The following is a 13,119-nucleotide window of genomic DNA, read 5'->3' on the forward strand; positions in this document are numbered from 1 at the left end:
AATTTCGAATACAAGAAAAAAACTTACTAACCAACAAATAGAAATTACAATTGAAATACAATAAAATAGAAGACCAGAATTAATTTAAGTTTTAGATTATTTATTTCTTATACTAACCAACAAACAGAAATTGAGCAGAGGAACGAAGAATGAAGAAGATTAGCAGAGAAAGTTCAGAGAAGATGAACATTGAAGACAACGACTCACCCACCTGAGTTCGATGGAGGGCTATTGGGCTGGGAGCCTGGGAATGCTTCAGTTCAGAGTTCAGAGGGCTGGGAACCAGGTGACGATGAAGGGCTACTGGTGCTGAGGACCAGGCGACGGCGGTGGCGCTGACGACCTGAGACCGCAGCGACGATGGAGGGCTACTGGGCTGGGAGCCTGGGAATGCTTCAGTTCAAAGGAGGAGGGCTAGGGTTCACTGTGAGACTGAGAAGTGAGATGAACGAATGGGGCTCGTGGGAAGAAGGGGGTTGGGTTCGCGAGTGGGTCGTGGGTCGGTTCGGGTTTTATATTTTTTAACAATTGCAAAAACGGCGCCGTTTAGAAGAACCGGTCGGTCACTGGTCCGGCCCAACCGGCCAGTTTTTGGCCGGTTCACCAATTTTCAAGCGGTTTTTTGTCTGGGGGTTATTAGAAGAAGACCGGACCGCTTGCATCGCCGGTTCGTGGTTAAATCGGTCGAACCGGCCGGTCCGATCCGGTTTTCAGAACCTTGATGGCATGTTCCCCCTTGAGTAAGCTTCTCCTTTTGGCTTTAAAACATCAAAAGTTGGGCCAAAAAGACTCCCAAAACTCGCAGCACGTAATTTCTTAAATAAGGCACGTGCTCGAACTCATGCGTACGTACCATGTGTGTGTATGCACACTTGTCACTTTTTCACTTGTACGTACGCACACTAGCTAATTCTTCACACCTGTGCGTACGCACACATCTCAATGTTCTTCTCCTTTGTTTTTTTATGAATTTTTTCACTTTGCACTATAAATTTCTCCTATTTTCCGATTTAGAACATTATCTCTTTCTTTCTCTTTTCTTCCTTCCTCTCTCTCCTTTCCCTTCCACATTTTTTTCTCCCCTCCCTTGCTTCTATTTCTAAGTGTATGTAATAATAGTTTCAATGAGGAGATTAGTGACAATCGAATACTATCTATCAAGTGTCATGAACTATGAAACTATCTACTTCCATGATAATATTATCACATAATATTACGTTGTCTATCTTTTAATTGCGGCAAATATTATTATATTTTACAAAAAGAAAAAGTCTAGGGGTCAGCAAATTTTATGGTTTTTAGCTATCAATTAGCCATTAATGATATTTTTAATGGTATGAGATTGCATCTAATGATGTAGAATTATTCAATTTTCTTTTGATGGTTAAGTGCTAGCCGAAATTTAACAAAAGTGCTGACCCCTTAGCACTCTTCTTACGAAAAATAAAGAATACAACGCTTTAAACTCTAACATATAAATTTTAAATTTTAAATTTTAAATTCTAAATTCTAATTTTAAGTTGTTAATATAAAATATAATAAATTAAAAATTAAAAAGTTTGTTTAATTAGAAAAGAATGTATATTTTTTACTTACTAAAAAGTGTTTAAAGATAAATATTTAATTATTAGTTGTATTAAATGTGTGTTCTTTTAATTAGAAATTTAATTCTGTACATTTTACTGTTATAAATGTGTCATCTATTAAAAAAAAAAAACAAAATAATTAATAAGTGATTACATATTAATAAATGCTTATACATAAATAAGGTATAACACTTAATATCGGCAGCCTTCTAGTAACTTCTAGATCCTTGAGGATATATAAACCCCACTAGTCTGTTTGTGATCATTCTTCTCCCAACAAAGTAGAAGCTTGCAAGGAAAAAGCACATGAAAACACAGAGAAATAGCAGCCACACTTGTGGGAAGATAATTTTGATGAGATTTTGTTATTATATAATATATATATATTTATATTTAAATTGATTTATATATGTATATGAGGGAAGGGTGATTGTTTGAGGTCCTACCAACCGACCCTAAAGTCCTCCCAATATTTGGAGTGGGAGGAAGTGTCCACAAATGAACAAAACAAAACAAACAAACCAAACACAACAAGCAGATGCATTTATTAGAACTTACATAGATTTGTTGCCAAAATCACTATTGCAATAAAAATCATAATACTTCTCATCAATTCCAAATTTGGGGTCCAAATCACAATATGGACCTCTTTTTCTACTAATTGTAAAAAAAATAAGAATAAAGAAAGAAAATTCTTGGTGTGCAATTCTAAATATGAAAATTTGATATTCTAAAAGTTTATGGGTTTTTTTTAATGTAGTTACTATATACTCAAGGTAAAAAGCTCTTAATTAATAAAGATACAAAGAGTATTGAAATTAAGTTAATTAAATTATAATAGTAATCCTTTTTTCTTAATACTAACAATAATGAAATTTAAACCTAAAATTTTATACATACTATCTAATATTTTGTTACTTAACCTTTCCTAGTGTCTTTCTAATACTTAATTTAATTTTCATCTATTATTATTATTATTATTATTATTATTATTATTATTATTATTATTATTATTATTATTATTATTATTATTATTAAAACTTTTCTAACATACATATTCATACATTTTTAATTTATGTTATAATTTAAAAAAATAAATGTTTAAAATAATAATTAATATCATATTAATAAAAAAAGAGAGCAAAACATGAGTGAGAAAAAAAAACAGAAGAAAATCCTAAATATCCTAATCATCTTCATAGTTCATACATTGGTATAGCTTAAAGCTTTACAGAGATATTTCCTCCAATTATTCAAAGTGTAATAATTACACTTAAGAGAAAAAGAATGGGTTTTCCTCCGTATTAATTTATCATAAAATAATTTAGAAAAGACATAATAATAAAAAGATAATTATTAAATAATATTAAATAAAAAATTTGTACTCTATAGAAAAAATAATAGAATAGTTTTTAACTTTTTATTCAACATGGTATCCAATTGATTAACAGCCACACACTCTAAACTAGTAACTAATTAACCAATAATGATTGCTGCTTAAATTAAGAAGCACTTTTCTCTGAGACGTGCATGGACGTTGCTGGATTAAGAAATTAATAATTAAAATTTTGAATCACCACATTGGACATGCCCATCATCAAAATAGAAAGTCTTAGGTTCTGATCATATATTAAAGTAATTAGACTTATATTTAAATATAGTTGTTTACCATCTCCAAAGACCAAAATTTACATTAATAATCAAACAAGATCTCATTCTAGCTTCCATAATCACATTGGCTTAGTCTTTGTCACATAAATTATATAACTTTTCTACATTAGGAAATGCCACGCTTTTTATCTGTAATAATAAACAAAGAGTCCCATTATTTTAATACATGCCTTTTTTATTATTATTTAATAATCACAACATGGATGGTATTAATCTTTTAAAATGCCAAATATGGCCCCACAAGTTATTAATTTTACTATATTCTCTCTCTTCTCTTTGTTCCTCGTTGAGGCTAAGGTTGTGCCACGTCCTTGTTTAGAACAACATGAAGATAACATAACAGTAACCAAATAAGATACAGAAAGTTGAAACTTTAGAAACTATGACTAAGTATAGAAAAATGTTGAAACTGTGCTTTGTTTGAATTTTGACGTAATTTGTTTAGTTTTTAATTAAAAAGTTGTGCTTTTTTTCTTTTTAATTATTTGTTTTGGCTAATATGTGGGTGTGGTGTTATTTGTTTTGTACTCTTCTTTGAGATTTTTTTTTTTTTTAATTGGGTTGCTTTTTTATGTTTTTCAATTTTGATATATTTCGACAAAATTAAAAATTGGTTAGAATTTATGAGGCTGTGGAGAACCAGAACCAATGTGTGTGGGTCTCTATGGAACTCGAAACTTTTTTTGTTTGTGTGGTTCTGTTCTGAGGTTGGCCTAAGCTGAAACAGAAGATCCTCTTCCATGGTGAAAAACTGGTACACTTCTCTTTCTCTCTCTCTTCTTTCTCTCTAGCTGCTTCCTTTTGGTAGCTGTATCTATCTGTTTGTCTTGTTACTCTAATGGGTGGTTGATAATTCTGATCAATTTGGATAAAGTTTGGTGCTATTTTGGAGGGTCCATGTTTGTTTGTTTTTAATTTTAATATTATTTTCCATTTTGTTGGAATTGTCTCCTGAAGTTGATATACTTCTGTAGAAGGTTTAGTTTATTTTTGTTTGGTCTTCCTGAATTTTTATTATTTTCTCTACTAGAAAGAATTTGCATTAGATTTTAAGCTTTTGATTTAAATGGGATTAAACTGCATGGTGGGAAATTTTGGTAAATTCTTTGTTGCTAGCTTTGACATGAAGTTGTGATCTTGTTTGTTAAGTGCAGAAAAGCTGAGAGTTTGATGTTTCATGTTGAGTGGTGAAATGAATTTGAGTTGAGAAATGGTGGTTGTGGAGCTGCAAGAGTTTAAAAGAATTTTGAGGGTTACTGTTTTTGTTGGATGTGTTGTTGTTCTTGGTGTACATGCATCTCTAACTGGATAAAGATGGAAGGTTCTTCAGGTTCTGCCTGGCAGAAATCTGATAGCTCGAGGACGTTGAATAGTTCCGGAGTCTCTGATAGGAACCAAAGGCATCGTTGTCCTGAAAGAAATCGCTTATCTGGTGAGGCTTCGCACGATTCAAGCTTAAAGAAGGAAAGGGACAGGGTTCTTTTGGCACAAGGTGATCACAATAAGAATCTGGGTGGGTTTTCGGGGTTTTGTGATGACGAATTAGGGGCAGACCCTTTTGTTTGCTCTATAGAATGGGGTGATATTAGCCTGAGGCAATGGTTAGATAAACCGGATCGATCCGTAGATGTCTTTGAATGTTTGCACATATTTAGGCAAATAGTAGAAATTGTTAACTTAGCACATTCTCAAGGAGTTGTAGTTCATAATGTCAGGCCTTCCTGCTTTGTCATGTCGTCTTTCAACCACATCTCATTTATTGAATCTGCGTCTTGTTCGGATTCTGGATCAGATTCTTTAGGAGATGGATTGAATGGCCAAGGTGTTGAGGTTAAAACTCCAATGTCTCTTTGCCCCCACGACATGCATCAGCGGAGTTTAGGAAGTGAAGATTTTGTGCCTGTCAAACCCTCAACAACTGCTTTGTCAGATTCTAGTTGCATGCTGTCGAGTGCAGTGTATGCAGCTCGTGCCTCGTTAATAGAAGAAACAGAAGAAAATAAAATGAAGGATAGGAGAAAGGCCGAAGAAGTAGAAGGAAAGAAGCAATCATTTCCAATGAAACAGATACTATTGATGGAGATGAGTTGGTATACTAGTCCCGAAGAGGCTTCGGGCACTCCTAGTTCCTGTGCTTCAGATGTTTACCGGTTGGGGGTTCTCCTTTTTGAGGTTCATAACAAATTGTATTAACTTTTTTTATTATTATTATTTTGCTAACTTTATACAACTTTATTTTTTATGTATTCTCACTTGATTTTCCGAATTTTGACCAGCTATTCTGTCCACTGAGCTCAAGAGAAGAGAAGAGTAGAACCATGTCTAGCCTTCGACACAGAGTTCTTCCTCCGCAGTTACTTCTAAAGTGGCCTAAAGAAGCCTCCTTTTGCTTATTGTTACTACATCCTGAGCCTAGCAGTCGTCCAACATTGGGGTAATTTATTTTCATTGTACGGCTCGTACATTATCAATATCTAACATGTTTGTGAATGTCTCAATTATCTAGTACTTTAGAGGCATGTTTACTTTCAAGTATATATAATATATTATTTTACATTTTGGTTATTAGATTATTTAAGCTAGGCTTTTGGTCTACATATCCCCTGGTTTCCGAGGCTGTTATGAACTAACTATTTGATACACTAATCAGATTGATACAGTATTTAATATATGATATCAATCTCAGATTCATGTAATAAATTTTGCATAGTGTTGCTTTGTTGGATTATATTAGTTATGTTAAGAAACTCTGTATATGCTATTTATGTTTTTGTTCAGGGTGAAGTATAATTATTAAAACATTTGCCGAAACCTATATTGTAACATTTGATATAATAGAAATGATATTTTGACAGGACAAGAAGTTGCCTACAATGGGAAAATGTTTACTTACTAAAATCATACTGCCTTCATTTTTTGCCTAGTTCTTTGTTAAGATTTATGGATCACAAGACCAAGTACTATACTTTGCTACATACTTTTGATAGCAAAGAATCGGTTTTCTGTAATATCAACATAGTTAATTTTTAAATCATTTGTTTTCTTGTGTGACAGGGAGTTGCTGCAGAGCGATTTCCTCAATGAACAGAGAGATGACATGGAAGAACGTGAAGCGGCAATAGAACTTCGACACAGAATAGAGGATCAGGACTTGTTACTAGAATTCCTTTTGTTAATTCAACAAAGAAAACGGGAAGTAGCTGAGAAGTTGCAACACACTATCTCATTTCTGTGTTCGGATATTGAAGAAGTTGCCAAGAAGCAAGGCAGACTTAAAGAGATTACCGGAGCCGAACTAGGGTGTGATGATCATTCGACATCAAGTTTCCCATCCATGACTGTTGTTGATAGTGAGGATTCTGCTTGCACGGGGACCAGAAAACGATTTAGACCAGGGATGCATGTTAGAAACATGGAGCAATATGATGATAACATAGTTGATGATCAGAAAAATCAGGGAAGTTATCTTTCGAAAAGCTCACGGCTGATGAGGAACTTTAAGAAACTAGAATCGGCATACTTCTTAACACGTTGCCGACCATCGTTGGCGAGACCAGTGGCTAGACATTTGCCTTTAGCAAACGATGGTAGAGGTTCTGTTGTTGTGTCTGAAAGAAGTTGTGTCAACAATTTAGCATCAAAAGAGCAATGCAGGGAGGGTTCGAGTGCTTGGATAAATCCTTTCCTTGAGGGTTTATGCAAGTACTTATCTTTCAGTAAGCTAAAGGTTAAGGCTGACCTTAAGCAAGGAGATCTTTTGCATTCTTCCAACCTAGTATGCTCACTCAGCTTCGATCGTGATGGAGAATTTTTCGCTACTGCTGGCGTGAATAAGAAAATCAAAGTGTTTGAATGTGATGCAATCATAAATGAGGATCGTGATATCCACTATCCGGTGGTGGAGATGGCTAGTAGGTCAAAGTTGAGCAGCATATCTTGGAATACTTACATCAAAAGTCAAATTGCTTCGAGTAACTTCGAAGGGGTTGTACAGGTAGCTCAAATGTAATTGCTTAGTTGTGTATGGTTCAGAGGATCAAGTGAGGAGTAAATTTTAGTAACTTTTAATTTTAACACAAGCATCCTAAGTTAACACAGGGTCCGGGGAAAGGCCGCACCCAAAGGGTGTAATGTACGCAGCCTAACCTGATAATTATGTCAGTGGTTGTTTCTCCAGTTTGAACCTGTGACCTTGAGGTTACACGGAAACAACTCAACTGTTGCTCCAAGACTTCCCTTCGTATCATGTTGCATAATGTATAATTATAATTCACTCCCCTCACTATTTCATCCCTTATGTAACGATATCTTTATTTGTTGTATTATTCAGTTATGGGATGTGACAAGAAGTCAAGTACTGTCCGAAATGCGGGAGCATGAGCGGCGGGTGTGGTCGATCGATTTCTCATCAGCAGACCCGACAATGTTGGCAAGTGGGAGCGATGACGGTTCTGTCAAGCTATGGAGTATCAATCAGGCAATTCCATTCTTGCACTTGGTGGAATGTCAGCTTTGAAAACTAAACGTACTGCAATCATCTATTGCATGTTTTATTATTTAATGCTGGGTGTATGATGAGTTGTTTCTCTCACCTTTGCTGTTACTGCAGGGAGTTAGTATCGGTACCATCAAGACGAAGGCGAATGTGTGCTGCGTTCAGTTCCCTCTGGATTCAGCTCGCTTCCTCGCATTTGGTTCGGCAGATCACCGGATATACTACTATGATCTTCGCAACTTGAAAGTGCCACTTTGTACATTGATTGGACATAGTAAGACTGTGAGCTACATCAAGTTTGTAGACAATGTGACACTTGCCTCTGCATCCACGGATAACACACTTAAGCTTTGGGATTTGTCTACATGCGCGTCTCGAGTCATCGACTCGCCTGTTCAATCATTCACCGGTCATATGAATGTTAAGGTATGTTCATTGATAAGACTAACTGTATTCCCTCTTGAGTTCATATGTTATCTTGCTGAAGTATCTTTCCTTGTTGCAGAACTTTGTGGGGTTATCAGTTTCCGACGGTTATATAGCCACCGGTTCAGAGACAAATGAGGTATTCCATATGTCCTTTTCAATCCCTTTTCGTATTAATCAAGTCAACAGTTCTCGACTAGGTGGAAACTCAGGTGCAGTCGACTTCACGTAAAGTTGATACCTGAGAGTCGTTAGATAATTTGACTGATTTGACTAAATTTTCATCTAACGGCTCTCAAGTATCAACTTCACGTGAAGTCGACTGTACCTGAATTTTCACCTCTCGACTAACATAATAAGTACACAAAACATTTCTCTTTCGTATTGGTTTATGCGGTACTACTAAAATTAAATCTTGTGTGTTGACTTAGGTGTTCATATACCACAAGGCCTTTCCCATGCCAGCCTTATCATTCAAGTTTCAGAACACCGACCCCCTTTCCGGCCATGAAGTCGAAGATGCCACACAGTTTGTCTCTTCGGTATGTTGGCGCGGCCAGTCCTCCACCTTACTCGCGGCGAATTCGACTGGGAATGTCAAGATTCTGGAGATGGTTTGAGTTATGCATCCACTCAGCAAGAAAGATACAACACAAGACTTGTTCAACAAGTATATGCTACATATAGACGAGTATACAAATTCCTTGTAAGTTGTAACACAACAAAATTTTTGCTTTAGATCATAGCGGAACAAGTTAAAAAGTGAAGAGTGAGATGTCAAGATTGATCTCATTTTATGAAGGAAAGAAGAAAAAATGTCATGTAGATAATTATATATTGGAAAAATGAAAGGGGAAAAAAGAAAAAGGAAAAAAAATCTATATAAGATTTTATACATTCCTGCATGGAAGCTACTCCATTTGTGTAGGGTTCAATTTGTTATATGAATATCATGTTTATAGGAAAATCAAATAAGAAGATGAACGAATTGGAGAGATCCATTTTTTAATTTTATTTCCTTTGTTTTCTTCACTTGAATTGGTCTTAAAGACTTTGACCTAAGACATTTTAAACTTTTGAGTTTTGATCTGGGGGATTTTACTCGATCAATAGTGTTAGTTGAACAAATATTTTTTCAACTACATTTCTAATTAAATTTCCTGTTTCAAGCTTTTCCCTCTTTCTGTATTGCATTTTCATATATTTTTTTCCTTTTCCTCTTTCTCTTCCAAAATTTGTGTATTATTTTGTTATAATGTTTTTTTTTTTCAAAAGAAAATGAAAATGAATAGAATAGGTATAGATCACATACTCAAATGGAAGGAATGGTATTGAAACATAATTGTAAGAAAAATTAGTTGCATTTTCCAAAAGCATATAGGCTTTTTTTTTAAAGTATTAAGCCTGGCCTGTTATTCAGTCTGGCCTGACCTGAATCCTGTTAAAAGGTTTGATAATTTTTTTTTACAAAAATAAAAATATTATTTAAAAAAATTATTTTTTAATAAACATATTTATTTGTAATATGTCATATTTAATATTTATAAGAATCTTTAAACTTTAAAATATTTAAAATATACAAAACTATTTATAATTAAATATAATAAATTTGAAATATCTTATAATTTTATTAATAATAAAAAATTATTTATATATGTAATTATGTACTAACAGGTCCAGGCAGGCCTGACAAGTCAATAAGACTAATTAGTAAGCTTGGGTCTGGCCTATTAATATAATAAAGTTTTTATAGGAGTCTGGACTTGTACCTATTTTATAACAGGTCAGGTTAGGCCATGCCAAACACAGGCCAGACTGCAGGTCCCTGGCAGGACGTCTTGCCTTTTTCCACCCCTATGTATCACTAGTAACCACATAAAGCCAGCATGCAGAGGAGCGATATCAGACAACTAATATGGATTATTGTATAGCATTATTGGAAGAAATTTATGTCCATGCGAAACTATGGAACATATAGCTAATCAATACGGACCGTTTCTTCTTTGCTGTTTCCAGCAACATATTACATGTACCATGGCTGTATAGTGCATACTTAGGAGCTTCAATTTATCTCAAAATTGTAATGTATCTTCCTTGTTCTATATAACAATACAAGCAAAAAATACCTTTTCAAACACCCTAATAAAAATGTGCAATTTTGCCTTAAAGTAGGATATCAGGCATGAAGAACAGAAAAGTAGAAAACCACCAAACTCATCATTGCTCCTATGAGAAAAGCTATACTCATCATGAACAGATTAAATGCAAAATGCTTTTCAGAGATGTTTAAGTTTAAAAATCAAAATTACTATCTCAGATAGATGTAAGAGCAGTTTTCGTTTTCCATGCAAAACGCTTGTTTTTTTCATTTTCACTACCAAAAATTATCTTTTTAATTATTATAATTTAAAACTCATACTTATAAAATTCATATAAACTTATCTTTACTTAACAAATTATATAATTATATATATAAGAATTTTTAAAATAATAATAATTATTAGTTAAAAACCAAATACAAAAAAATTAATTTTTAAAATTTTAAATTAATTATGTTACGTCTATATACACAAAAAATTTATTAACAAATTATTTATTTATATATTAAAATATATTAAAAATAAGTAAAACATCACATATATTTATAAAATACATTAGGATTAATTTAATGATTTTTCTGTGTACATATAATTTATATTAATTAAACAATCCTAAATTTAATTCTTAACTAAATAAAATTCTGATACATCAATACTACATATGCTTAGAAAAATTATGGTTTAGCTTTTTTATTTATTGAATTAAAAATACACCAAATTATTTTAAATGATTTAAAACTTTCCTACATGGTAAGTTAGTTTATCAATTTATAATATGTGTATTAGTTTAAATTTATTTATATAAAAAAATCAAATTTTAATATATAAAATACTAGTTTACTTACAATTAACAATGGTCAAATCTTAAAAGGTAATCCAAAATCTATAAAATTAAATAAATGAAATAAGCTAAACTAAATAGTACATTTTTTAATATATTCATTCTCTCTTTACAACAAATAACTCAAATTATAAGTATTTATTCTATCTCTCAAGCATACTATGTCTATTGTTCTTTTTCTCTGATGCAATAGTTTTTTTTTTTAATCAAAGATGGAGAAATTCGAATCTGCAACTTCTAAATCAGATTGGAAAGATTATGTCATTTGAACTCTAAATCGTTGACTCGAATGCAATAGTTAGTACAAGATAAATTTTCAAAAATTATAATAAGTTTATTTTTATGTATGGCATTTTGTATATACATGAGCGATCTTGAAAAAAAAAGTTAGACACTTTTTTATTTTAAACCAAACTAAAACTAAAAAACATGGATTCTAATAAATTGCTTTATATATTAAAAAAATAGTTTCAATTCAGTAGTTTTAAATACAATTTCATACATTAATAATTTATTTAAATGGGCTTCACAGATTGTATTAATTAATATCTTTATTGTTATTTTATCTTTTTGTTTGTTACTCTTTAAAATTTCTTTTTTGTATTATTATTATGGGATGTCAACATATCGCAATATATTGTCTTTTTAAAATAAAAAATAAATTATATTTACATCAATTATGGAGTGTAATACTTATATCTATAGATGAAAGTCTATTAGTTTGATGAGCTTACAGTGTGGCAAATTTTGATTCCTTTAATGTTTTTACGTTACAGTGCAATTGCATAGTTAGAAGAGTTGTATAAAGTTATTCAATTTGAGTGGGTGGGCCTTTATGAAAAAAGAAAGAATATTCTACCTAAAAAAATACTGAAATATTCTAAGAATATGTAAATAAAAAATATTTAAAAAATAATGAAAAATTAGTCTAAAATAGTTCAAAGTTACTATCCTTATATTTTTTTTTAATTATTGTTTATCTTATTTTGTATTTTTTAATTATTATTGAAATCATTAAATAATATTAGATGTAATAAGTGGTTAATTATAGATATTATATACCTAAAATTATAAACGTTAAATTAAATAAAATAATTTTGGATTATGTTTTTTTAACATTGTTGATGTAAATATAAGCAACTTTTAATATTAACTAGGGATCTAAAAGTTTTTATAAACTTTTAAAATGTAAAGATGTAATTAAAAATTTAGTAAAATTATATAAAATTTTGGAGTAATTAAACCTAAAAATTAAAATTGAAAATTGAATTTAGACCCTTGGTTTTTTTTTTCTTTTTAGGTAATTTAGTTCACTAATATTAGCCGACTCCTGTGAAATCTAACTATGTTAGCCACTTTTTGTCAAATGCTATTGGCCCTTTCATAGTTTATGGAAGATTAGAGTATTAAATCTTACAAGTTACAACCCAAATGCCTTTGTGCATGCTAAGCAAAATGACTAAAAATAAAGTAAAACACAAAAAATCTTTCGAAGTCTATTTATGAATTTCAATATGAAAAAACTATCATTTTTGTATATGAATATTTAAAACACTTGTAAAATTACCTATATAAAAAATGAGTTTCGTACGACAAAATTATTCAATTGCATTACTAGAAAGCTTGGTGAGTTTTAAATTTGGCTGTTCAGTGATAATAGTTTGAAGGTTTTGTTTTTGGTTTCTTAGAAGAGGTAGAAAGAATTGGATTGGTCAGAGAAGAAAGCGTAAATGGTGACAACGGTGGTGAAAAAGATAAAGGTAATTTTAAAATTTAGAATAATCTTTTGGTATTTGAATATTTTTGTCATACGAAATTCATTTTTTATAGGTATAAAGTAATTATTTTCTTAATAATAATTTTGTCAACATTCTAGATATTTATGGGTAGAAATGGTAATATTTGCTTTTAATGATCATGATGCTTATAAAAGAATTTTGAAACCTTTATATTAATAATAAGGACCTACAAAAAGAAAGATGGCAATATCATGATGCCAAT

The 13,119-nt window shown here is 31.7% G+C and overlaps 1 protein-coding gene across 3 annotated transcripts; it reads left to right on the forward strand.

Annotated features, from left to right (window-relative positions):
* The first annotated feature begins 3,785 nt into the window (after window positions 1-3,785).
* LOC130944860 (protein SPA1-RELATED 3) lies at window positions 3,786-9,162 on the forward strand. Of its 3 annotated transcripts, none has more exons than XM_057873431.1 (8): window positions 3,786-4,011; window positions 4,412-5,429; window positions 5,534-5,691; window positions 6,312-7,251; window positions 7,588-7,734; window positions 7,867-8,178; window positions 8,258-8,317; window positions 8,610-9,162. In XM_057873431.1, exons 2-8 carry the CDS (start codon window positions 4,527-4,529, stop codon window positions 8,796-8,798), a joined length of 2,709 nt encoding a protein of 902 aa, XP_057729414.1. In that variant the 5' UTR covers window positions 3,786-4,011; window positions 4,412-4,526; the 3' UTR covers window positions 8,799-9,162. The 3 variants fall into 3 exon arrangements, with proteins under 3 accessions (XP_057729414.1, XP_057729415.1, XP_057729413.1); XM_057873430.1 differs by having other exon boundaries at window positions 3,904-4,011; window positions 4,407-5,429; XM_057873432.1 differs by lacking the exons at window positions 8,258-8,317; window positions 8,610-9,162 and having other exon boundaries at window positions 3,901-4,011; window positions 4,407-5,429; window positions 7,588-7,782; window positions 7,867-8,096.
* Window positions 9,163-13,119: the final 3,957 nt, after the last annotated feature.

The sequence above is a fragment of the Arachis stenosperma genome, chromosome 8 (assembly GCF_014773155.1).
Source record: "Arachis stenosperma cultivar V10309 chromosome 8, arast.V10309.gnm1.PFL2, whole genome shotgun sequence".
In the NCBI taxonomy this organism is placed as follows: domain Eukaryota; kingdom Viridiplantae; phylum Streptophyta; class Magnoliopsida; order Fabales; family Fabaceae; genus Arachis; species Arachis stenosperma.

What these genes read in the sequence shown, in the direction of transcription:
- LOC130944860 (XM_057873431.1), top strand. Translation starts at nt 4,527, where the DNA reads ATGTGTTGTTGTTCTTGGTGTACATGCATCTCTAACTGGATAAAGATG. An exon ending in CCGGTCATATGAATGTTAAG is followed by an intron (nt 8,179 to 8,257) that starts GTATGTTCATTG and finishes TCCTTGTTGCAG; the next exon opens with AACTTTGTGGGGTTATCAGT. An exon ending in CCGGTTCAGAGACAAATGAG is followed by an intron (nt 8,318 to 8,609) that starts GTATTCCATATG and finishes GTGTTGACTTAG; the next exon opens with GTGTTCATATACCACAAGGC.